The 23,888-nt window shown below is 35.3% G+C and overlaps 1 protein-coding gene across 1 annotated transcript in view; it reads right to left on the reverse strand.

The window, feature by feature from the left end:
- ChT (choline transporter) overlaps nucleotides 1–23,888 on the reverse strand; it is a 96,622-nt gene that overhangs the window by 54,540 nt on the left and 18,194 nt on the right. Inside the window, exons 2-4 of the mRNA XM_085945615.1 lie at nucleotides 20,764–20,956; nucleotides 14,692–14,799; nucleotides 523–678 (exon numbers count right to left, since the gene is read on the reverse strand). Coding sequence (XP_085801741.1) covers nucleotides 523–678; nucleotides 14,692–14,799; nucleotides 20,764–20,929 — 430 coding nt within the window. The 5' untranslated portion in view covers nucleotides 20,930–20,956. The remainder of the gene's footprint in view (nucleotides 1–522; nucleotides 679–14,691; nucleotides 14,800–20,763; nucleotides 20,957–23,888) is intronic.

Raw genomic sequence — 23,888 nt, forward strand, 5'->3', positions numbered from 1 at the left:
GCCTCACGTCGATGGGACATGTGCTTCGCGTACCGACAGAGAGTGCGACACTTCGTACCCTTGTGGCACAGCCTCAAGGTTTTCGTCGCCGTTAGCGGCCCTCTCGTATCCTGCAACGGTGCTATAGGAGTGATCTACGTACTGCGGGTCTAGAATAGCGGGAAGCGCAAGAGTTGTGCGATGGACCGAAGGAAGTGGCATGAACCTGTGCTTTCCCCATGCCCCAATGCTGGGGCGTGACAGGGTGAAAGACGAAGAAGAAACAAAAACCATTAAAACCGTTTTCTATCACATAAAAGACTTAACTTATACTATGCGTGCCCGGTACAATAATTTATTTAATTCTCAACACCACAACAGGCCACGAGGGTAGCAATTACAGTAAAAACATTCACCTTTTAGGAAATCACATATATTGTGAACTTGTGAATCGAGTCTGAAACAACTGGTTTGAGAAGGCGCCTTCCGTATTGGACTACGAGGCCCGCGAATCAAGTAATGAAATAATATATGAATACGAACCCAAAGCTGCCAGAATCCCAGCTGCCCAGAAGACTTCTCCACAAAGAGCTGGAAGGAAGAGCAATCCGCCCATCCGTTCTCCGAAGAGATCCTGGAGAGGGTCCAGCATCGTCACATAGCCTTGCTTCCTCATTGGATTCGCGAAGAAGATTCCACCTGGGAACAAAAAAAAGAAATAATATGTCAATAATACGTTGATTTTTCTTAATTTTTGCTAATAAGAATTAAATCTCGTAATCCTAGGATTAAACATGCCAGAATCTTAGAACTTAAGGATTTGTTTTATATTACCTATGAATGTTCAGATAAAGACAAGTAAATACATGACATTTTAATAAAATGGGCACCAACTTTACAAACAAAAATATTAAATATCACACAATAATCCTAATGCATATTATACCTATACGTATGTAGAATAAAATTGAAATGTCTTTGTGATTTCGACATTTATTTGCCTTTTGATCTGAGTTTCATCTATTTCCACGATACAAAGTATAGTTTTCCTGAATTTATTTCTGTCTACCTGTCTGTTTGTTCCCTGAAAGCTACTGGACTATATTATTAAACTCGTACAGTCTATAAACAACACTGTGTATACCAATTTAGTTATATTTAGTAAATTCTTTTTATATCTAGCTCATTCAAAAATCCGAGAGTCCGTTTAGTATAAAAGGTTTTCTTAAAACGTATTTAGGCAACTCTGATAATATTTATCGTGTCCGGAAATTTCTACGTATGTTGTTTGCCGTATAACACTTCACCGTGAAATGTTGTATCGGAAATATATGGTCGTATATTAAAGATCGTCCAACCTCTTTGGGTCGTATAGTAGATATAATTCATGTCTAAATAAAACACGGTTCTTGACGGTTTACAGAAATCCAGCGACAAACAATTTGTGAAAATATCTGATATACTGGATTATTTGTTAGGTTAGGTTAGGTTTTCTAAGACTACGATGGGCGGGACATGTGGAGAGAATGCCTGAAGTTAGAGCGCCAAGGATCATGACGAAGTGGCTACCCCAACGGAAGAGACCCAGAGGCCGTCCAAGAGGGAGATGGTCTGACGCCGTAGAAGTGGACTGGCTTCATATAGGAAGACCCGGTAACTGGATAAGTGTGGCGAGAGACCGGAGTAAGTGGAGAGCGGTTGTGGAGGAGGCCAAGTCCCACCTTGGGATGTAGCACCGTGGAAGAAGAGAAGGTTAGGTTTTCATTCTTGAATTCATAAATTTTGTCAAAATTGGCTATGAAAATTGGCGTGGTTCCCGCCTGACTTCCTGTAAACTGACTTGTTCCTAAAACACCGAAAAAAAACTACCGAAATACAAGGGAAAGACAGTAGAAAATAGGTATGTAATTAAATTAGAAATACAGAACAACGCTTATTATTTTCATTACGATAAGAAAGCTCTCGGCGAACTGTGCTACGGTGAAATCTAATACGTACAATTTACATGTAACTAATATTTATATACACAAATGCTGTTTCTCTAAAATTCTTCACATTAAATATACCAGATTAAATGTGTGGCCAGTCGTTATAAGCTAACCCTAGTATATTAGCAAAGATTCAACATTGTGTAGGGTAGGGAATAGGTACATCAAAGCCTCCTTTCTAGTGCTAATTTTATGGTAATAGAGGTATCATGATGGCTTCCAAGTTGGCAGAATATGAAATAATAATGTGATTAATCCACTGTCTAAACTTTGCTGGATCGTATCCCAGAGGGATCAGAAGCCTCAAGCATGTTGGCCTGGATTTTTGCACGTTATAATTATTACTTTAAACTTTCATTCAAGGTCTAGAATAGTAATGCACAACCCGTGGTCACTATGCCATTATCCAATGATTAAATAATATGTGGAAAAATCCTAGAAGTGTATAGCAATAATTACTTCCAATAGTTACAGCTTATCGCCACTGAACAGTTTCAGTATTATCCAGATTAAACAATGGTATCAGTAAAGTTTAAGTTTTCGTGACAAAAATGCATACATCGGCGTGGCTAAGCCCGTTGGGTATGCAGCCTGTAATCTTTCTATTCGAAATCGAAAATACTCCCTCACCCCATCGTTCTAGATGCAGTCGACATAAACAGGAGCTACACAGTAACTTCTCTTGTTTTTCTCCATATTAATCCCGTCTTTTCCGAATATCTCTAACATGTGCATGGTTAAAGAAGTACAGTTACTTGGTCCTCTCCGGCTCTCTTCAAGGATTAAAATTATTACATCTCACTTAATTCTTAAGTAAAAGACAATAATTTGTAATACCTACTGTTCGCTCAGCAAAGCCGTATTTCTTAGTGTCGTGTGACATTGATTTTAATCAGACGTATGTTACAGACATCACTAATATTCCAATAGAAGATTTTGTGATAACAATCATGTCAAATTTCTCTTCAAGATATTTATTTACCAAAACCTTCCCAGCATCCATCAATGAGGCCCATCTTTGCAATTATTATAATCGATCAACTGAACACTGACCAATTGAGATCAAAATATTAAGGTGATTTTCAGAAATTACACAATTTTTCGCCTGAATAATAGTGTCTTAGTTACCGAGTATTGTAACCACAATTAAAATTGAATCTGATAATTAATAAGACGCGTACTGCTAGCGTGCAGTATCTGCAATCATTCTAGCGCTGGCACTAAGTTCCATCTTGTAAATATATACGTAATGCAGAGTGACCACAGTATCTAATTCGTGGATATCTAATTTAAAACATAAACGTTTCTAGACTCGGGAGAGAACTTGTTGTGTGGCCCGCAAAAAGTAAAATCGATCTCCTTCTTGGTCGTTTTCTTATGGCTGAGGATAGTGACTAAATTGAAATTCCATCATCTTCTGGTTGACCAAGGTTTCCCATCCCTTTCAAACATCTGCTTCTCTCAGGCCAGAGTGAAGGCTACCCCATTCTTCCTCTGCTTCATTTTCCCTGGAGGCTACCCAAAACCACCAGTCTCTATGTTATTCGGTCCACGCCAAACAATATATGCAAAAAACTGCAGAATGCATCTCAAACATAGTGTCAAGAGCTATTTCTTTATCTGTAGTCTCTCAAGATTGACTGGTTCGTCTTGTGCACTGTCCAAGAAATACGAAGCATTCGCCGCTAACATTACATTTCGAAGGCATCAATTATTGCCTTCCGCTCCCTTTCCATTAGGATCCATCACTCGACACGGTACAAAAATATGAAGAACACTAATATTTTCACAAGCATCATTTTCGTGGCAATTGAAATTCCCTGATCCTTCCATAAAACATGTCAACAACCTACAACACTGCGCCTTCTATCTCTGCTTCACATCCGCATTTTCCGATAACGGTCGATCCCAGATATACAAACTCGTCCAATGTTTCTAGATTTGTGAGTACACTTGCTGCTAGAAGATCAGCCCGATCGATAACCATTCACTTGGACTTATTCCTATTAATAAGGAGGCCGTACTTGGAACTCTCTTCCTCTACCCGGTGTAGTCTCTCTACTTCTGTGAGTTCTCTTGGCGTGGTATCATCTGCGAATCTTAAGTTATTTATTTGATGGTCACCAATTGCTATTTCGACTTGCCAATGATCTAATAATATAATAAATTATTTAATAAATTTGTTCTAACTATAGAAACGTTGTGTATCTCTGCTTTAACTTTCATCCAAGGTCTAGAACTTAACGTTTTGTTCAACGGAAGAGGTTTATCGATTTACGAGAGGTTAAGAAGGATTGTTTGTAATCGCAGTATGTATTGAAGTCATCTAAGTGACGGAATTACGAAGCATGCAATATTGTATACAATTTACTGAACAATTGTTACGTTTGACGCAACATAAATAATTGATTTTGCTTTATAAAACAAAGATTATAATATACATATACGTTTTATCAGACTAACGCCATCAGAGAAGGTATTCATTTTCCACTTTTCCTTGACAATTTTATTATAAACAGACCCGCGTGATTTACTGAAAGAAAAAGTAGACAATTTTTTTAACCATGTCCGATCCTAAAAATATCATAAATGGGGATCCACAGAATGGAGGATGTATTAGGCAGATTTTTGTTTTTACGAGAAATGGATATTAACCACTTGCTCAATCTACATAGGTACATACTTTAAGTCCAAACACACATTTAAAAACAACACGTGATTTTTTTATTTTCATACCCCACATAGGTTGACACGTTATCCGCTCGGATATCGTGGGCGTCAGATATACACGATACAAAATAGACTGATTCGTATTATTTTTCTTCTCTCCTCTTCGTCGTTTCCTCATGGCTGATGATCGTGACCACCCTGAAATTCAGTCATCTTTTGAGCGATCTATGCTCTCCAACCTCCCCGGGAATAACTAATTGTATGTTTTTAATTGTACGGTTTTCTACGTGCGCCTTATATTGTCATAAATTAATGACACAGGATTTTTTCGATTTCTAGGCGCGTGGTTCTCAACCCCGGCTGGAAGCACATTAATACTAAAAAGTTTCTTTTAAGATATCGAGAATTGAGATGAAAGTCAATTAAAAGTCCAAAAATCTCTGCTATCGATGTAGCTTATAATCTATGCACGTTTCATCAATATTAGTTCTGTCGTTTTGGAGTGATAATTGAACAAACAGAGACCCCTCTAAACAAACCCGCCCCCCACCACACTCGATCTTAATTGAACTTATCACGAGGCTCTACAATTGTTGTAAAGCACAGCAATTTGACACGTCTGTAAATATCTCAGGTGCAGATACCCAAGACTAAATTCGCCATGTACTTAATTGTGCTTTGATTGAGTTTACAGATCCTTTCCTAATAAAAGTGCCCATGGTAGAGGAGCATAGTGAACTTACAAAAACAAATGATTATAATTAATAAATAATTTATATTAAATAGTACAAAAAACCAATCTAAAACATCACAAACACACAAAACTATGTGAAGAGAGCTTCTCGTTCAAATAAGACACCGCATTTTTTTAACACAATAGCCAGACATGCAGACACTCAGTCGGAATATTAATTAGATAGAATGTGTACACACTTTCGACAATTATAATTATAATTTACTCCATCTCGTAATGCAGAGAAGGATAGAGGTTATCAGTGGCGTCGGCAGAAGGAGAATCCCTTGGAAACGCAACCTCTGTAAATGACTCAACGCCCAAGGCGCTGATGATTAGACGGGGATAGGTACTGGCCCAGGATACCACCCCCTAATCCCATTCGCCACAAATTATAACATTTAAAAAAAAACCTCCCCCTTAGTGCTTAACGTCTTACCTATATCATCATCATCATCAGCCGGGGTCAATCCACTGCTGGATGAAGGCCTTCCCAAGCTTTCTCCAACTCTCTCGGTCTTGTGACGTTCGCTGCCACGTATTTCCGCCGAACTTTACCAGTTCGTCAATCTAGCGGCTTTTAGGGCGACCCTGTGGCCGTTTCGTACCCCTTGGGTACCATTGGATGACGGCATTTGTCCAGCGGCCGTCCTTCCGGCGAGCAATGTGCCCCGCCCATCTCCATTTCAGCTGTTTGGCAACGTCTATTACATCGCGTACTCTTGTCTGCTTCCTAACCCATTCGTTTCTCTTACGGTCCTTTCGCGTGATGCCCAACATGCACCTCTCCATCTCCAACTCAACCTCCATCTCCATCTCCATCCCCATCTCCTCCACCCTCCACCTCCAACCCCATCTCCATCTCCATCTCCATGCCTAACATGCACCTCTCCTCTCGCATCCACCTACCTATATGATGACTATAATATTATTTTTTATGTGGTTCTCTATTAAATTTCAACCACACTAAAGACGTTGAAAAAATACTATAATATAGCCCAAAACCCTTTTTAAATTAAGTGCTTTTCGCTAGATTTTTTTGTATTGTGAAAATGTCTGTAACTCACATCGGGTAAAAAAGCACTAAAAACCCTTCTTTGAAAGTCTTCTTTAAAGTTCTAACAAGTTCTAAAGAAAAATCATTCACATTTTTTTCAGCACCAAACTTTACATTAAATAAAATTGTATATATCTGAAGTTGATTTATTGAATTTTCCGGAAAGTTTAAGTATATCCGAGAAAAATATTTTTTTCACCTGTAAATACGTTATGTAAAGAAAAACTTCGCGTAGGTAACATTTTTTTACATTATATATTCTAGTCAATTTTTAAAAAAGGTTGCATTTGCCACGAAGGCAGTTTGGGAGACTCGTATGATTAAAATGATTAACAAAATTAAAAGACGCGTCATATATATTTGTCTGTCTGCCTCTCTATAACGCGCGTAAATTTTCATGCGAAAGAGTGTGCGTCTTCGTTGCGCGATTGGATAAATATAACACCCACGTTTCATTCCTTTCATGCGCACTTAATCGCTTCGTCACGTATATGGATTTCGCGCACACACTTGCTCACGTAAAATATACCTGCTTTATCGAAATAGATACATACCAATCTATATTGGTATTCTATGAATGTTGTTACCCTACATTGCTTGCTTGTCATATAAAACAAGAATGTTGATAGGTAACGCTGCCACTTGGTATTTTTTTCTAGTGTGGAATATGTGTGTAAATCTACACATCCATAAATAGTTAACGGCAGTCGGATGCCTATTTCTGTGAATAGTATTTTTTAAGTTACAATAATTGTCACAGTTACCAGTTGGTAGAATTCAGCTTGATAATAAATGTTTCCTAAAAAATATATTTATATTATATTATATAGTAAGCAGATTTGTTTCTATAGTCAGTAACCATAATGGTTGGTACACCTGAATTCAATTCATCGTTGATATTTAATTACATTCTTAATAATGGAGCAATCAAAAAAGTAATCTAATATGAAACAAATTTGTCGAAAGAAATGTGTTATTAAAATAAAACACAAACTATATTACAAGCCAAATTATTGTAAAATTAATTATGTTTATCCTGTACCTACTACACTTTGTCTTTTATTTTAATTAATCTAATGTCTTTCCACCAAAAAAAATATTCATTGCAGAGGTAGGCATTGAAAAACATTATAAAGATAAATATATTTTTAATTTAGATAGAAAAGATAAACTTACATTGAAGTTAATGGCCCTTCCAATTTACATCCGCCCCACACCACACTTGGTCTTATTCAGGCGTATTAGACCGTACGTTTGGCTCGGAAGTATCAGTATTAAAATTGAACCCAAGATTAAATTGTACAACATCAAAGTTTATTAAACGGTAACGATATGCAATATTATTTTTTTAGCCATTTTTATCATGAAAAGTTATATCGAATGTGGTTTAGATTTTTTTAGAGCTTCGGTCATTTTCTTCTTGTTATTGTGCCATCCCTAATTAGATTATAGTATAATTTACTATTACATATTTTTCAACTTATTTTAAATTAGTTTGAGGCAGAGCCAAAGCGCACGTAACGCATACACTGCGTTGCGTTACTTTAGTGAACGAAATAATGCACAAGTGTAGACATAGTTTATCTCAGAATAATGTCAATTGACGGTAGTATGTATAGGTACCTAAATGTCTGTCAGAATCAAACTGGCGTGAAGCGCATTTGGGCACCTAGTATCTTCAAAAGTGAGGATAAGAGGGCAGACAAGAGTATGCGATGTGATAGAGATAAAGCTTGGCTTTTGGACAACCGCTGGACAAATATGCCGTCATATAATGGTACCCAAGAGCCACTAAATGACCACAAGGATGTTCTAAAACAGACTGGATAAACGAACTCATAAAGTTCGGTGGATGTACCTACATGGCAGCGAAGAACTGGACCGAAAAGAATGGAGGAAGCATTGAATCGACCCTTCCGATGATGATGACCACGACATGCAATATTTTATTTATTAAGGTTACAGAATATTCCATTTAAAAGAAGGCGACCGATTAAATTGCCAAATGACAGCGATCTCATAAGCGCAAACTTTTCGAATCAAAATAATATTTAAATCGGCGCCATTTTTCACGAAAGTTTATTTTCATATTTTCGAATGAAAAACGATTGCCTTTCAAAGTGCTAGCGATAAATTTTGGACTCTCCCATGACGTCACGCGTCAGACTTAACCCCACCCCCCAACCCACCCTCTACCCCCACCCGCGTCGAACGAATTTACAAAACGACACTACTTTGTATATTCACCGCTAGATGTCAAGTGAGGGCAGTACAATGAAATAAATCTTCGAGGTTTTTTCACATAAAGGGTATCTCTAAAAGTTTTGGGTTTTCGCTGCGTTCTACAGACGAGTCTGACCCTAGTTTATCATTGACAATATATTATATTATGGTTGTAAATCTTTTTTTTTACTTCTTATTATATTTAAGGCAACGATATCACGATACGATAATTGCAAGGCTGGGAATTAGACCAGTACAAGTGCATTTATTACATCGACTTCAAAGTTAAATATACGATTATAAACTCTACATAACTATTTTTAACATTATGTAATTAATTTAGTTATGTTTGTAAATAATCAATAAAAATTTGGACGATTTTTTTAACCATGTCTGACCCTAAGAAGATCATATGGGCCTGTGGAGATGGTATTAACAGAATTTTGTTTTTTTTTAGGAGAAATGGATGTTAGCCACTTGATCAACCTATTAGATCCAAACACTCATTGAAAAACAACGTATGATTTTTTTCGCCAGAACCCAGATTCGTATCCGGAACTCACGACATTACGAAAGAGGATACGTTAGGTCGAAAGTTCAAATGATATATTATGTAAATTGTGTTACTATGAACACTATTTTATACACTATATGAATATATGAACGCCCACGATGGCCGAGCGGCGTTAGTGTCGGTGTATAATGTCGTAGGTCAAAGAATTCGAATCCTGGGTCTGACATATTATACACATACTTATTGTTTTTCAATTTGTATTTGGGAGTCAGAGTATGGACCTAATAGGTTGAGCAAGTAGCTAACATCCATTTCTCGTAAAAACAAAAGCTGTTAACACAACGTCCACCACGTGGAGGCCCATATGATCCTCTCAGGATCGAACATGGTAAAGTAGTAATAATTTAATTTTTAAATTGTTTGCGAAAATAGTTATGATAGTATATATAAAATATTAAACTAACGATATTACTATTAGTTTGTGTCAGATTGACCGGAAGGTTTTCAATTTTCAATTTATTTATTTTTTTAACATATTGTGGACATTACAAATTATAAGTTTAAGACATTCACAACATGACATTTAGAAACAAATATATATAAATATAACAGTATTACATAAAAAAAGAGATAGATGAGTAGATAAATTAGATAGGTACAAGAAAGTACACCGGATGAGTTAAGCAGATTTTATAAAACAACGTCCACCTAAACTCATTCTCACGTAGGTGGAATATATCAACACCCGAAGCAATTTCGTTGAACATAGTTATCGCCCTCCCAATTGGCATTACCAGTGGCAGGTTGGCTCTGCACCTTGGGAGAATAAACAGCTAATGTTCTCTATTTCTAACATAGTTATCAGGGACACACAGGTCAACATTGCCCAGAATGGCAGATTTCATTTATACCTCGTATAAGTCGAAAAAAATACGTAGCTAAATAAAGATTTCTTCTAAATTGCAGACTGCAGTATGTAAGCATGCCGAAGAGAAAGTCAGTTGGATAAAGCCACGGATAGTATCCATACAACCTCAAGTAAAGGAGTCTCAAGAATTTCTTCTGTACCCTCTCCACCATAAGGCCATACTTCAACTGATGCGGTGCCCAAACAATAGACCCACTCTCAAGTCTGATTCGAACTAAAGAATTAAATAAAAGTTTTAATACATCTGAAATGACCCGGGAAGCACGCATGACGAAGCCCAACATTTTAAGCGCTTTGTTACAAATGGTAACTATATGGCTAATAAATGTCAGTTTACTCTCAAACGTAATGCCAAGATCCCTTACAGATGATATTCGTGACAGAACTCTGCCATGTATCGAGTATTGGAAAAACAACACTTTTGAGGCTCTGGTAAACGATAAAAGATTGCATTTATCAATATTGAATTCTAGTTTGTGACTTCCAAAAAGAGTTTCAAGTCATCAGCGAACAACAAAAACATAGCATTTTTTATTACCAATGCTATGTCATTTATAAAAATCGTGAACAGCAACGGCCCTAAGTTTGAGCCCTGGGAGACACCAAAAAATGTGTAAAAGGTCTGTGACTGATAAAGGCCGTACGAAGCGTATTGTTGACGGTTCCTAAAATAACTCCCGAATAGCTTCAAAAATCGATCCGACAATCCAATAAGTTGGAGTTTTTCCATCAGGATGTCATGATCGACTTTGTCAAATGCTTTCGAGAAGTCATTGTAAGAACAGTCAACCTGGTGGCCTCTATCCAGTGCCGATGACACATAATCAGTAAATACCATCAGGTTAGTTTCCGTTGATCGGCCTGCTCTAAATCCATGCTGTTCATTTATTATAAATGACTCGATATTTGGAGAAATCATGTTGTGCATGATCATCTCAAGAACTTTTGCTGGTGCAGAGAGAACAACTACCGGCCTGTTATTCTCCACTGACGACTCTATACCACTCTTATGGATTGGAGTAACCTTCGACATCTTCCACGTTTCCGGAAAGATACCTGTCTCCATTGAGAGATTAAATATATATGAAAGCGGACCTTTGACAAAGTCAATACAACCCTTTAAAAAAAATGTAGGAACGTAATCAGGTCTCAAAGAGTGAGAATTCTTCAGTTTTGTAATAAACTTAAGTACATCGCCCTCATTAATTGAAAAAATATCGACGGATTGGGCACCACATGACGGTTTTCCTGACGTTGAGGCAACATCCAGATTTGGAATACTACTTGCGTAGACAGACTTGAAATGACCAGCAAATGCTTCCGCCACTCCATGTCCGGTCACCTCTTCGCCATTCCAACTCATCCTATCGGTAAACCCACCGTCTCTTCTTAATGATTTTACGTAATTCCGAAACAATTTACGATTTTCGCGAATGCAATCTCCTACCGTTTCCATATATGTTCGATAGGCACGTCGAACAGCTTGTCTCACTTTCGAACGATAGATGCTAAACATGATATAGTCAGTCTGATCATGCCCAGCCTTCCATGCTGTATGATAGTTATGCTTGACTTTAATGTCCCCAATAACCTCCCGAGAAAACCACCTCGGGTTAAGATAATATAAGGAACTACAATGGTGTTTGATAGGAAACACGATTTTAAAACTAATGATATAACTCCGGAAATATTAAATATCTTTATAATTCACTCGATTCAAATTTCAAAAAAAGACATTTTAAGCGTGTTTAAATCGAAGTGGAAATATTAAAAAATTAACAGAGTGGCATTTAAACAAGAAATTAGTGTGTTGAGATTTCTTGATAATTATAATAACGAAACTCAAATATTAGTAATATTATAATTATCATACAAAGCAGTTATATCTTTGAATCCAGTTTCACTCATGAAAAAATATCTGGAGATGAGAAACTCATTTCTATATTACATATTATTTCGCCTACTTACTTAATCTCTTTGACCGCAATTATACTTAGCAAGGTTATTATAAAAACGACTCATTATTTTAATTAAAAATCTGACAAAATCTTCAGTCATCACACCGAATTACTTATGTTTGTATTTTCCCAGAATTTTCCGCTTCTCCAGTAGCGTCCCAATTCCCATTAATATAATTAACTAATCTGCTGTACAGCAGTTACCCTTGAATCACATAATGAATCACTTTATCCCCTCTGTTCAAAGGCAGGAGACAAATTAAATATCAGTGGCGTGTGAAAATTTATAAAGGGGCGGCGGCGTTAATAAAATAAGTAATTTAATAATGCCCTATGGCTGCAGTAAATAAAAAACGGTGCGGTAAATAATGATAGATATGTATTATAAGAATGTTTGATTATTAATGGCCACATTATATAAAAAAGTAACATCAACTCACAATATCATATAAATATCTATTACACACAACGATTCTACTACCAATTCTGGGTTATTATAATTATTTTATGTGCGAAGGAGATTAGTATGAAAAACGAGATGAATATTCTTAAAAAAACTTTACTATTATATAGTCTAAATTAGTAAATTTCACACATAATAAGAATCAGTGGGTCTATTATATACTTATCGACCGCTAAAGTGATAGCACCTCTCTTGGTGCTTTGAAAATATAGCACTTATTGCAACAATTAGAATCAACTTATTGTAATTGTTACAATAAGTGCTAATACTTTGATAAAAACCTACCCTAAGTTTTATAACATCTATCACTTTAGCGGTCGATAAGTATAAAGTAGACCCGCAGATCAATTATCAAACAAACTTTTCAATTAACTAACAAATCTTTTGATTTTTCTGAAATGTAACAACTTTCGATTCGGCTCAATTTTCATTTCACGCACAGAATTGCGTTTATTGAGAACATTGTACGTATGCAGTTCATCGTAAGCTATTGTGTCGGACACGGGTGAGTGATGACCATATATCATTGAGATAAAATCATCATAAATCTACATATATAATAACGTTCTAAATAATTTAAAAATATAATAAATATACATATAATAATCTTTTTAACATTATGACAGCACATGAGATCCAATTACAGAAATGTAGTGCAGTACCAAAAAAATACAATCATAATATAAACACCCAGGCTTTGAGAAAACCATATAAATACATTGTGACCTCACCGGAAATCGAATCCGGAGCCACGGGGGCCTTATGCCCTATGCTCCGTGCCTACTTGACCAATAAAATGGCCCTACTCTCACCAATACAAGTTCGTCTGACCCTAGCAAAGGTACGACACTGTCAAATACCCTTTGAAGTACAACTAGCCAAGTACATATCAAAATGTTGAATGGACAGACGTTTTGCTGTATACGAGATTCCGCTCGATACAAAATGTGATAAGGCACGACTGCTTTTGAATACAAATTCACATCTAAATACGATATTTGTATATAATTCAACGTGATAGTGTCGTGCACATTATTTGGTTCTTATATCTGATTTAATTTTAATTTCTAAAATGACCATACTTTACTGTAGGTACATATAAATAATTATAATCGCTAATAGAATATTTTTAGGAACGTGCCAATTATACACGTAGCTACACCAATTTCGTTGATTGCCTGACACTTTCGTTGAAATAGATATATTCAAAGAAATCGCCTGTTAATAATTAACTCTTCCGTGCTACTTTATTACTTTTTGGACCATTGTATCGACCTGTCAAAAAATCATTGCAAAATAACTTTTAGCAAGGTGGAAACTTATATATTATTTTTCATACTGGTATGTGGGATAAAAAACTCAAGCCGTGTCAGTATATTAGTTATTATTATTACAGCGATATTAAGAATTAAGAATTCCTTAGTATCCATTTTCTGTAGTTTCCAATTATTGCAAGCTCAGTAAATAGCTGACTGCAGTTATAATTTGGGTAATATCCGTTTTCCCATATAGTCAATCATATCCAAATATTGCAAACTCGATATAAAATAGCTGACTCAATTATAGTAGTTATTTATAAATATTATTTTCAAGCTATGTAAATATAAAGGATAATAAGGCTTCAAAATTATATAAATATAGTATCTATAACGTTTAACTCATTCGCTGCTGACTATATAATGAGATTTTAATTAGCACCTTTAAAATGCACGTTAATTACATCGATCGGCCGCCTGATCATTACGCGCAAGTGCGTCTTCAGCGTCCAAAGTATTAAGGAATGCCCAGGCTTATACTCTGAAAATAACATAGAATCCCCATTTTGACATACGTGGCGCATGTGGGCCCTTAAAGTGAAGTCTTTAGTGGATTTCTTGTTATTGGTATATTAAACGGTCGACTATCACTTGGATTTATAGCCCGAAACAGCTTAAAACGTATATAACGCAATTAAAGTAGAATTAAGACAACTAACTTTGTTTCAAAACCATTATAATGGGGTATATGCATTTTATTTTTATATATAATGTTTGAGGCTTTCACGGTTGTTTTTTATAGTAGCAGATTTTTGGGTTTCCACCGTGTGTCCTTCTTCCTTCTTTATTCGACAGTATCTTTAACTAGTATTTTTTTTTAAAACCTACTTTTATATTAACTAAAAAATAATTTGTTACTTACCGAACACAAGAGACAACGCGTATCCAAACGGCGCTTGACACCAAACAAGGCCTGATGTATAGATGGCCTCCGCCGTCCCGTTTATGTAACCTCCCCCAACCCAAGTTGCTGCAAAAAAAAGAAGAAAAAATCATTAGTTTACCCAAAAAGAACACAGAGAAACCATATATTTTATTGTTCTATACATCGTATTTTAAACATTTTGAGTATCTTCACTGGTAGACAAGAATTCTTTTAATTTCGCGGTAATTTCTCAAAGATTTATACTTCATTATTCAAAGGTATAGAGATGTAGCTTAAACAGAAAACATATTATAATTGATGGGAACTGAAATACCTAACGGGTGTGGAGTAACAGGCAACCGATCTTGAGTGTGAAAGAATATAGAATACGTCATTCTAAGCTTGTCCTTCGTTCTGAGAACTGATCTCGGTTTATGCACTGACACTCAATCAATATTTGTGCATTTGAAAGTTGCATCGCACGCTATTGTACGTATATAATGTGTGGTTCGTTTTCGTAGGACACTCACACATTCAAAACCCTGCTTCAAAATGTAGTATATCTGAATTGTATTTATTAATCTGTTCTGTGAGCCTAAATGTATAAAAGGATCACTTGTTTACTGATTAAGTTAGCTACAAGTCAATCTCACAATTTTTCACAATTTTACACAGATATAAAAAGCTCGTGTCTTGCCAAAGTTCTGCAAGCCTGAATGAAGTTTTTTTTAAAAGATTACGAATGATGTGCTGAGTTGGGGATGATGGCTTGAAGAGACAAAGGCCTACTCCGGGCTGTTGCACATTGAATGATAGTGAATAAAGAATGTTACATTCTTACATCTTAATAACTAGCAAATATTACCAGGTAGCAGTACAACCAGTCAATGTTCTCATACCCTGTCTCCACGATACGTTTACGCGTATGTTCTGTCTTACTGTCTTTATTCTGGTGTTTCAGAATAAACAATTCATTATCTGTGAGCAGCCTCGGAGACTTTGTAAAGTCTTCTGACTTTTCCGAGCACACCATCGCAGAACGCGTTCATTTGTCAAGCAGCAACGCTTAGCTTGTGGTTTTTCTTCCTCGTCCATGTTTCTATTTTTTATTGATTGTATATGCTACCTGAGGTTACATTAGGTTACAGCACCCTATCCCTATTGTAATTAATTACCCTTAATTCTCTTGAATAATACACTAATCACTCGATATTCTATTTATTATCGCACTATAAGCATCTGTCAAACTATTATAAGACTGACTATCATTTGTTCTTTTCAATACCCGATTAAAATAAACGATTCCTCCGAGTTTTCAAATTTAGAATATGCGTTTATACAATATGTATGTTTAATATTATGTCATTTTCCTGTCTCGCTCTCTTTTACTTACACACTTTTTATTTATTTTCCTCCATGCGTTACAATTAATAATCCAATACAAAATATACTATGCAATGTTAAATAAAAAATCGGTGTGTATACTTATGTACGCGCGTTAAAAGTTATACTTCTTTGGCGTAACAAAACTTTCTTAGATTCTTCGACTAGCTCTTAATTATCTTGTTAAATTATACACACAAGAAAAAGGGCAGCTTATTGGAGCGCCGTTGGTTTATTTCTATACATTTTAACTTATATTACTAAATTATATCACTATTTCTCGTTGTTTTTATTTTTAAAGTAACAACTGTCACTTTGACTTTTAATCGTTTGTTTACGTAAGGAATTGCAAATGACCGACAATAATAAATTCGTTGCCTAGGCTACGGAACAATTCTACTATCAAACTTGCGTTTGTATGCAGCTGACTGATTCGCAGCTAACTTCATACTGTCGGGAACTTTCGTAACGGTGTACGCACGCAGCTCGCAATGTCACTCTCTACCAACGCCCCAAAAGAAGTATAACTTCAAAAAGTTTATTACATATTATTATTTCAAGCACAAATATAATATTGGTTTTGTGAAAACCACTACTAACTATTTTTTAAATTATATATTATATTTCACTTCTACTGCACCTCAATTATTTATTATTTACCAAGTATACCAAAAGTCAAGACGTCATTTCTATTTTTGACAGAACATCAAAATAAACTAACACAACAGCCTTATAGCGAACAGTTCTAAAACAACAGCTGACCTTTCACTATTTTTATCTCCAGATAGTGACACAAATGATTTTATCCGACAATAAAAAGGGATTTTATGAAATATGTTTTTTCAAAGCTTTGAACGTTTCCCGTTTTAGTTTTTTTTTTTTACGAGATCAGTTTAGTACATAAGCCCATACGTGAGCATGTTGTATCATTACTTTTGCGAATCTAAGCTGAAAGCAATATTTCGTAACGATAGAAATAAACAAAACTATTCTTTCATTCGACCATTTTATAGTCTAGTCTAGTTAATAGTGCTAACTGTCAATCCTTAATGGAACGACATTGTCTATAAATTAAAATAAAACACAATAAAATTATGTACTTATGTAGTATATACATATTTCATATATTTACAGCGTTGTCAACTTAAAGTTTTCTTACCAAATCTAAATAGACATATTAAGTATATTATCTACCTTGCAAGATTTGCATTTGACGTATGTTATGATATAGTCGATAGAACAGATTAAAAATAGAATTCAGATGGGCTATACCCTAATACGCTAGATTTTGAAAAAGGGTTCTGTGTTTAATGCTTGGTTTTCACAAGGTTTAATTTAATTTTAAAAACTAACCAACACCATCTGTAAATTGTAATCTTGTTTCAATGAAAACAAATACGTATGACTGACAATGTGTAGTGTGCACTATTTATGGTGGATCTTAACAGCCTACCTCCACCCTTCGTCACTGATATAAATATGTATGCACATTAACTTTGCCAGTCATTCGTAATTGTTTATATTGAACTAAGACTACAATTTATAGATGGTATTAGTTAATTTTTAAAATTCAATTAAATCTTGCCTAAACCAAACCATAATAGTTTTGATATTTTATGGACGATTCAACAAAAGAGTACACACTTTTTCATTCATACTTATTTGTTTTCGTTGAATAAAAAATTCAAATTACACAATATGTTGTTAAAATTCATTAAATCTGGCTAAACCAAACCATAGTAGATAAAAAATATTATGCTACGAGGGTGGGTCAATAATTCCTTAGAAAAAAGCATTAAAACAGTTTTTATTTTTGTATTTTTTTTTTATTTCTCAACATAATCTCCTTGGAGCTCAATACACTTGGTTAGACGTTTCTCAATTTTTTTTAAACCGTCAGAAAAATAAGTTTTCGGAAGGTCCTCAAAATAAGCATTTGTCCGATTGATGACTTCTTCATTTGAAAAAAAACGTTGTCCACTTAGCCATTTTTTTAAGTTTGGGAAAAGGAAAAAGTCACTGGGGGCTAAATCTGGCGAATACGGTGGGTGGTCGACCAATTCGAACTTCAATTCTTCAATTTTAGCCATTGATCGTAAACATGTGTGAACACGGGCATTGTCCTGATGAAAGAGGATTTTTTTCCTGTTTAAATGAGGCCGTTTTTCTTCAATTTTGTTTTTTAGCTGGTCCAATAAAGATGCATAATAATCCCCTGTTATTGTTTTTCCTTTTTCCAAATAGTCAACGAAAATAATTTCACGTGCATCCCAAAATACAGTAGCCATAACCTTACCAGCTGATTTTACGGTTTTCGCCTTCTTTGGACATGGTTCGCCTTTCGCAATCCACTGCTTTGACTGTTCTTTCGTCTCGGGAGTATAGTGGTGTATCCATGTTTCATCTACAGTCACAAAGCGACGAAAAAATTCATCCGGATTGCGTTGCATGAGCGACAACAGGGCTTTAGAGGCCACCACCCTATTGCGTTTATTGTCGACTGTGAGCAAACGCGGCACCCATCTTGCAGAAATTTTTTTCATGCCCAATTTGTCATGTAAAATAGAAATGACGCTACCTTTTGAGATCCCTGTAACCTCAATTATCTCACTCAACTTTAATCTTCGGTCACTTAACACCATATCGTGGATTTTATTGATCATTTCTGGTGTAGTCACCTCTACGGGACGTCCTGAGCGTGGTTCATCCTTTGTTGATGTACGACCACGTTTAAATTCATTTAACCAGTTATAAATAGTTGCAAGTGAAGGAGCAGATATGCCGTGAACTAAATCCAACTCATTTTTTATTTCCTTTGCTGTTAACCCTTTTATATTAAAGTGTTTAATAACAGCTCCAAACTCAATTTTCTCCATTTTCCATTTTTCCATTTTCCACAAGCAAATTTTTTTTTTAAATGTACGAGAAACACACAACAACCTGACCAATCTGATTGAAACTTCGCAGCATACTGAATCGGTAGTGCCGCTGCATGAAAACAAACCGCTTACAGTACTAGTCGCGCCACCTGTCGGCTTTTCTAAGGACTTATTGACCCACCCTCGTATTTAAAAAATATCCAAAATTATGTATGGTTTAATGGCATAATTTTATCTATTTTATAAATAGATGATTATTTTTTACTATTATATATTATGACTTGGTTTTTGCAGGGTATGAGTGAATTTTAAAAACTAACCAACACCATCTGTAAATAATTGTAATCTTGTTTCAATGAAAACAAATACGTATGACAGACAAAGTTTAGTGTGGACTATTTTTATGTCGGATCTTAACAGCCTACCTCCACCCTTTGCCACTGATTTATATATAGACACATAATCCTATATTAACTCTAATTACCTAAATTATAAAGTTACCAACTTTTGGCAGCGACCCCACAATATTTAGACTTTTAGGAGGACTTTAAGTATTTATACTTTTCTTCGCAGATTTCTGCCAATTACGTTTCTGGCAGCAACAGAGAGTCAAAACATATTTTCGTAAATCCAACGACGTTGTTATCAACTCGTATTAGCAATAAATCAATGCGTAAAAGACAGAATTATTTTGGGCAAAGATTTCTTCGATGAAAGAATCCTCTCTCACGCTTTTGCGAGGGGGATGATTGATAATATTTTGTAAGCGTAGGCGTAAGGCGTGTGTAGGCGTCTGTCTTTATACGGAATCATCCCTACAGATAGGGGTAAGTAATAAATCAAAAGAGCTTTCGAATATCTCCCATCGATCTTCACGATATAAATGAAACAAATGAATATTTAAAGTTCTCATTGAAAACACAACTTACTGGGTAAATGTATTTTTTGTCGAGTACCTACGTATATTAAATTAAATAGTCCCAACAAACCACAATCATCCCACAATACACCCGATCTTAATCGGACATATCACGGTGCTCTACGTTTTGGGTGTAAAGCATCAGTATATTTTATGACTGTCTCAAATGCGGTTACCCGAGACTTAGGTCCTGTTATACGCCCGATATACCGGGTTTGGTTTGTAATGTACAACCAATAGTTTTACCGAATGAGAATTAAGAATTTAACATTTTCCATAGAAAATTACATTAACAGTTAATTGTGTCAGTAGCTTAATTAGTAAAGCACTTATTTGACCCTTTTTCAAGTTATGTAAGTACTAAAAATATTCCGGAATCACTATAAAGTATTGTATCCATGGCCCCCACAAGGAGGGACTGACAGGGCTCTAGCCTAGGGGCCCGGGCCTAGGAGGAGCCAGGCGTGGCGAGTCGACCAGATTAGTGAGATAAACTCACATCACAAATTTGCTATAGCAAAAAAAGGCGCTATTTTCCTTCAATAATGTTATTTAATTATGTGATTGTACAATACAATTTTTAATTGTGTATCGATACTACACAACTTCATAATTCAAATGCATGTATTAAAATATACAAAAAAACACCAAATATACACATTAATTTTACTGCATACACCATTTGTAAAACGCTACTGTAGAGCATCACACTGCTTTTATCCTTAGCGATAGGTGGGGAGGCCCGCAAAGGATCCTAGCCTGGAGCCCGCTACAGGATGTGGGGCCCATGATCGTATCTAATGTCTAATACACTAGTTAGTACTTGCTCTCTCCATTATACTGGATAATCCAACATTATTTAGTAGACATAGCTAACAGTGTTCTTACCGGTCATGGTGAAAATTCCCACGAAGAGCCCAATGCTCCTTCCAGCCAGCATCACCTCCTCCTCAGAATCATTGCCAGCTGGCTTTTTCTTTGCCGCCCATATTCCCACGGCCAAGATCAGGACGTAGAAGATGATGATGGAGATCACTCCGCCCACGTTGATCATCTTGAAGGCGGTGGTTTAACTTCACACCTGAAAAGAAAAGAAAATCTGTGAAAACTTCCTCTATTCTAGTGACAACAGACTTTTTGAACTTATTGGTAAGACCAACCTCGAAAATCACAACGCGGATGTATCACACGAAATTATATCATCTTTGTCAACATATACTTTAGAAGCTGTGGGCAACCATGCTCACAGAGATCTTGCCTTTAGACCACTGGCATAGTTAGGTAGAGGTGAATTTAATATTTAAGACGGTCAATAACACCAACATAATATTTGTTTTCCGATAGAATGTGCTTTATATGGCTACCTATTGGCCGATATAAATAATCAGTATTATCAGTTATTTTCATTAAATTTTTATGTATATAATCTTTTAGTTTAAACTATTATTTTTGACCACAAAAAAACTACACAAAACCGTCTTATAAATTTGTACTGAGTCTACCCCGAATTAGTAATTCTAGCCCAGACGCAAACCAAAAATTTGTAATGCTACTAAATAATAAGTGATATTATAAAACACGTATTCTATATATTTTTTTCAATAGATAGAAGGATGTTGAATTTGAATGAATGCACCAATTATTGCATTACTTAAATTATATTTAAAATTATTATTATACATATTATGCGTGTATTTAAAAAATATATTATATGAAATGCTATTTTGGGCCCATTCGCCATTTTAGGTCGCTAAATAAAGTTTGTTAAAACTATATATGCTGTGAATATGGCCACCGATTGGACACATCCATTCCTGAGCAACTCGATTCTTTGGATAGCAGTGTATAGACCACAGAAAAAATAAAATAAATAGAATCACGATAGGCTATACACTACATTTTAAAGCATATGTTGACTGTCCTACAAAAATGAATCACACATTATAGACGTGCAATAGTGTGTGTTGCAACCTTCAAACACACTAATATTGAATGAGCGTCAGTGCATAAACCGAGAGCAGTTGTCAGAACGAAATAAAGGCTTAGAATGACGTATTTTTGACACGTGTTTAAGTTTATCCCATATTCTTCCACACTCGGGATCGGTTGCCTGTTACTCCACACCCTTTAGGTAATTCAATTCCCATTAATTATGTATTTCCCGGGATAGACAGGACTTTATTTATTATTTTCTTCTAGGATAATAGGTATAGTTGTTTTAGAAAAACTACAGCGATAATAATTCGTAACAGATGTTTTTCCGTTTATGCTATTGAGATATCTATTGATGATGTAGGGATAATGAGGTTGCTTTATATTTTGCATGATCATTACAGGTTGCAAAAAGATGAATTAATTTAGATATGAGTAAAACAGAACAATCTAATTATCAGACACTATGTATGAATGATTGTTTATTTATTTATATGTAATCATTCCAAATTCAAAACGAATTGTTTTGATTGGTACTTATTTTTTACGAGATTTTAAAAAACAAACAAATGAATGTCGCAAATAATGTCACTTGCATACAAATCGATATCATGGCAAACATAATGTTCCAATTTATCAAAAAATATGACTCAAACTTCAAATTCAAATAGAAGGTTACATCTAAGCTTAAACTTATCTCACATATGTTACTATACCAATCGTATAATGCTCGGTAAACGTTCAAGTAATTGTATAATTCTCGTGTTAGTAAAACAATAATTTTAAAAGGGTCTATAAACACGCAAATATCAAACGAAATATGTCTCCATTAGAACTTAGACATTTTCTTATAAAATAATATACATAGGATAAGAAAAGAAAGTGCATTATAATGATACAATTAATAACTTTCTTACAAAATATACGGATTTTTCAGCCTTTTACCTCTAGAAATAATAATGAAATTAAAACATGATATTTTTATTACTTGTTCCACACAATTTGAACATTCTTATTCCACATGCATATTTCTAGCTATTAATAACTGAGGGCACTATGCATAATATAATGTCGAGATTATTGAAAACTAACTATTTTAGAACCCCATTTTAGATGATATTTTAGCAAAACAGTGAGCTAGTAACACGGCAACGTCGCTTTCAGCGAGTGTGTGCGAAGGGTTGGCATTAAAAAAAGATACAATAGTATTTGGATCTCTAGTGTTTGGACAAAACTTCTTTAACTCATTCGCTGCTGACTAGATAATGATTTTTTAATTACAATCTTTAAAATGCACGTTAATTACATCGATCGGCCGCATGGTCATTACGCACCAGGTGCGTCTTCAGCGTCCAAAGTATTAATCACGTATTACAACACAATGTCATTTGATGCATACGCAGAAGATAATACGTAAATATTGCTTCAATCGTTTGAATAACAAATAATAATTAATAATCATATTTTTTAATACTGCTAGGCACACATTATATGATAAAGAAACTAACATTCGCGAAGCCAGAAGGCAGACAAAGATCTGATCGACCTCGTACGAAATGAAGGGATAATGTCGAGTAAAATACCTTGGACGTCTTAAACTGGAGGGAAGCGGGTTCAGATAGACCTGGATGGAGGCAGATGCTAGAGAAGGCCAATAACCACACAGTGTAGTAGTGTGTAAGGCGCTGACCTTCCATCCGGGGGTACCGAGTTTGATCCTCGGTGAGGTTACAATAAAATTTATGTGATTTTCTCAAAGCGTGTCTATGATTGTTTCTATTCTATTACTAAATACACTATTGTCATCGGGCCTCAAGGCCTGCTATAGTGGGAAAAAATATAAGAAGAATACTTTCGTATTTGCGTAGATAATCAGTACTAAAAATAATGTCTTTTATCGAAATAAGTAAACAACATCTAGTACCAACCTAATTTTCTTTTTGAATACGTAATTATATTATGATTACTAAGTATGTCAACTATTCCCTTTGATTCAATTTTGCCGCAAAGGGCATCACCTTTCTTTTGTTATGCATTATGTTTTATTTAAAATTCGTATTTAAATTAGTAATTCTTTGCAT

The sequence above is a fragment of the Rhyacophila brunnea genome, unplaced genomic scaffold (genome assembly GCF_057557595.1).
Source record: "Rhyacophila brunnea isolate RB1 unplaced genomic scaffold, BYU_Rbru_1.0 scaffold_18, whole genome shotgun sequence".
Lineage (NCBI taxonomy): Eukaryota > Metazoa > Arthropoda > Insecta > Trichoptera > Rhyacophilidae > Rhyacophila > Rhyacophila brunnea.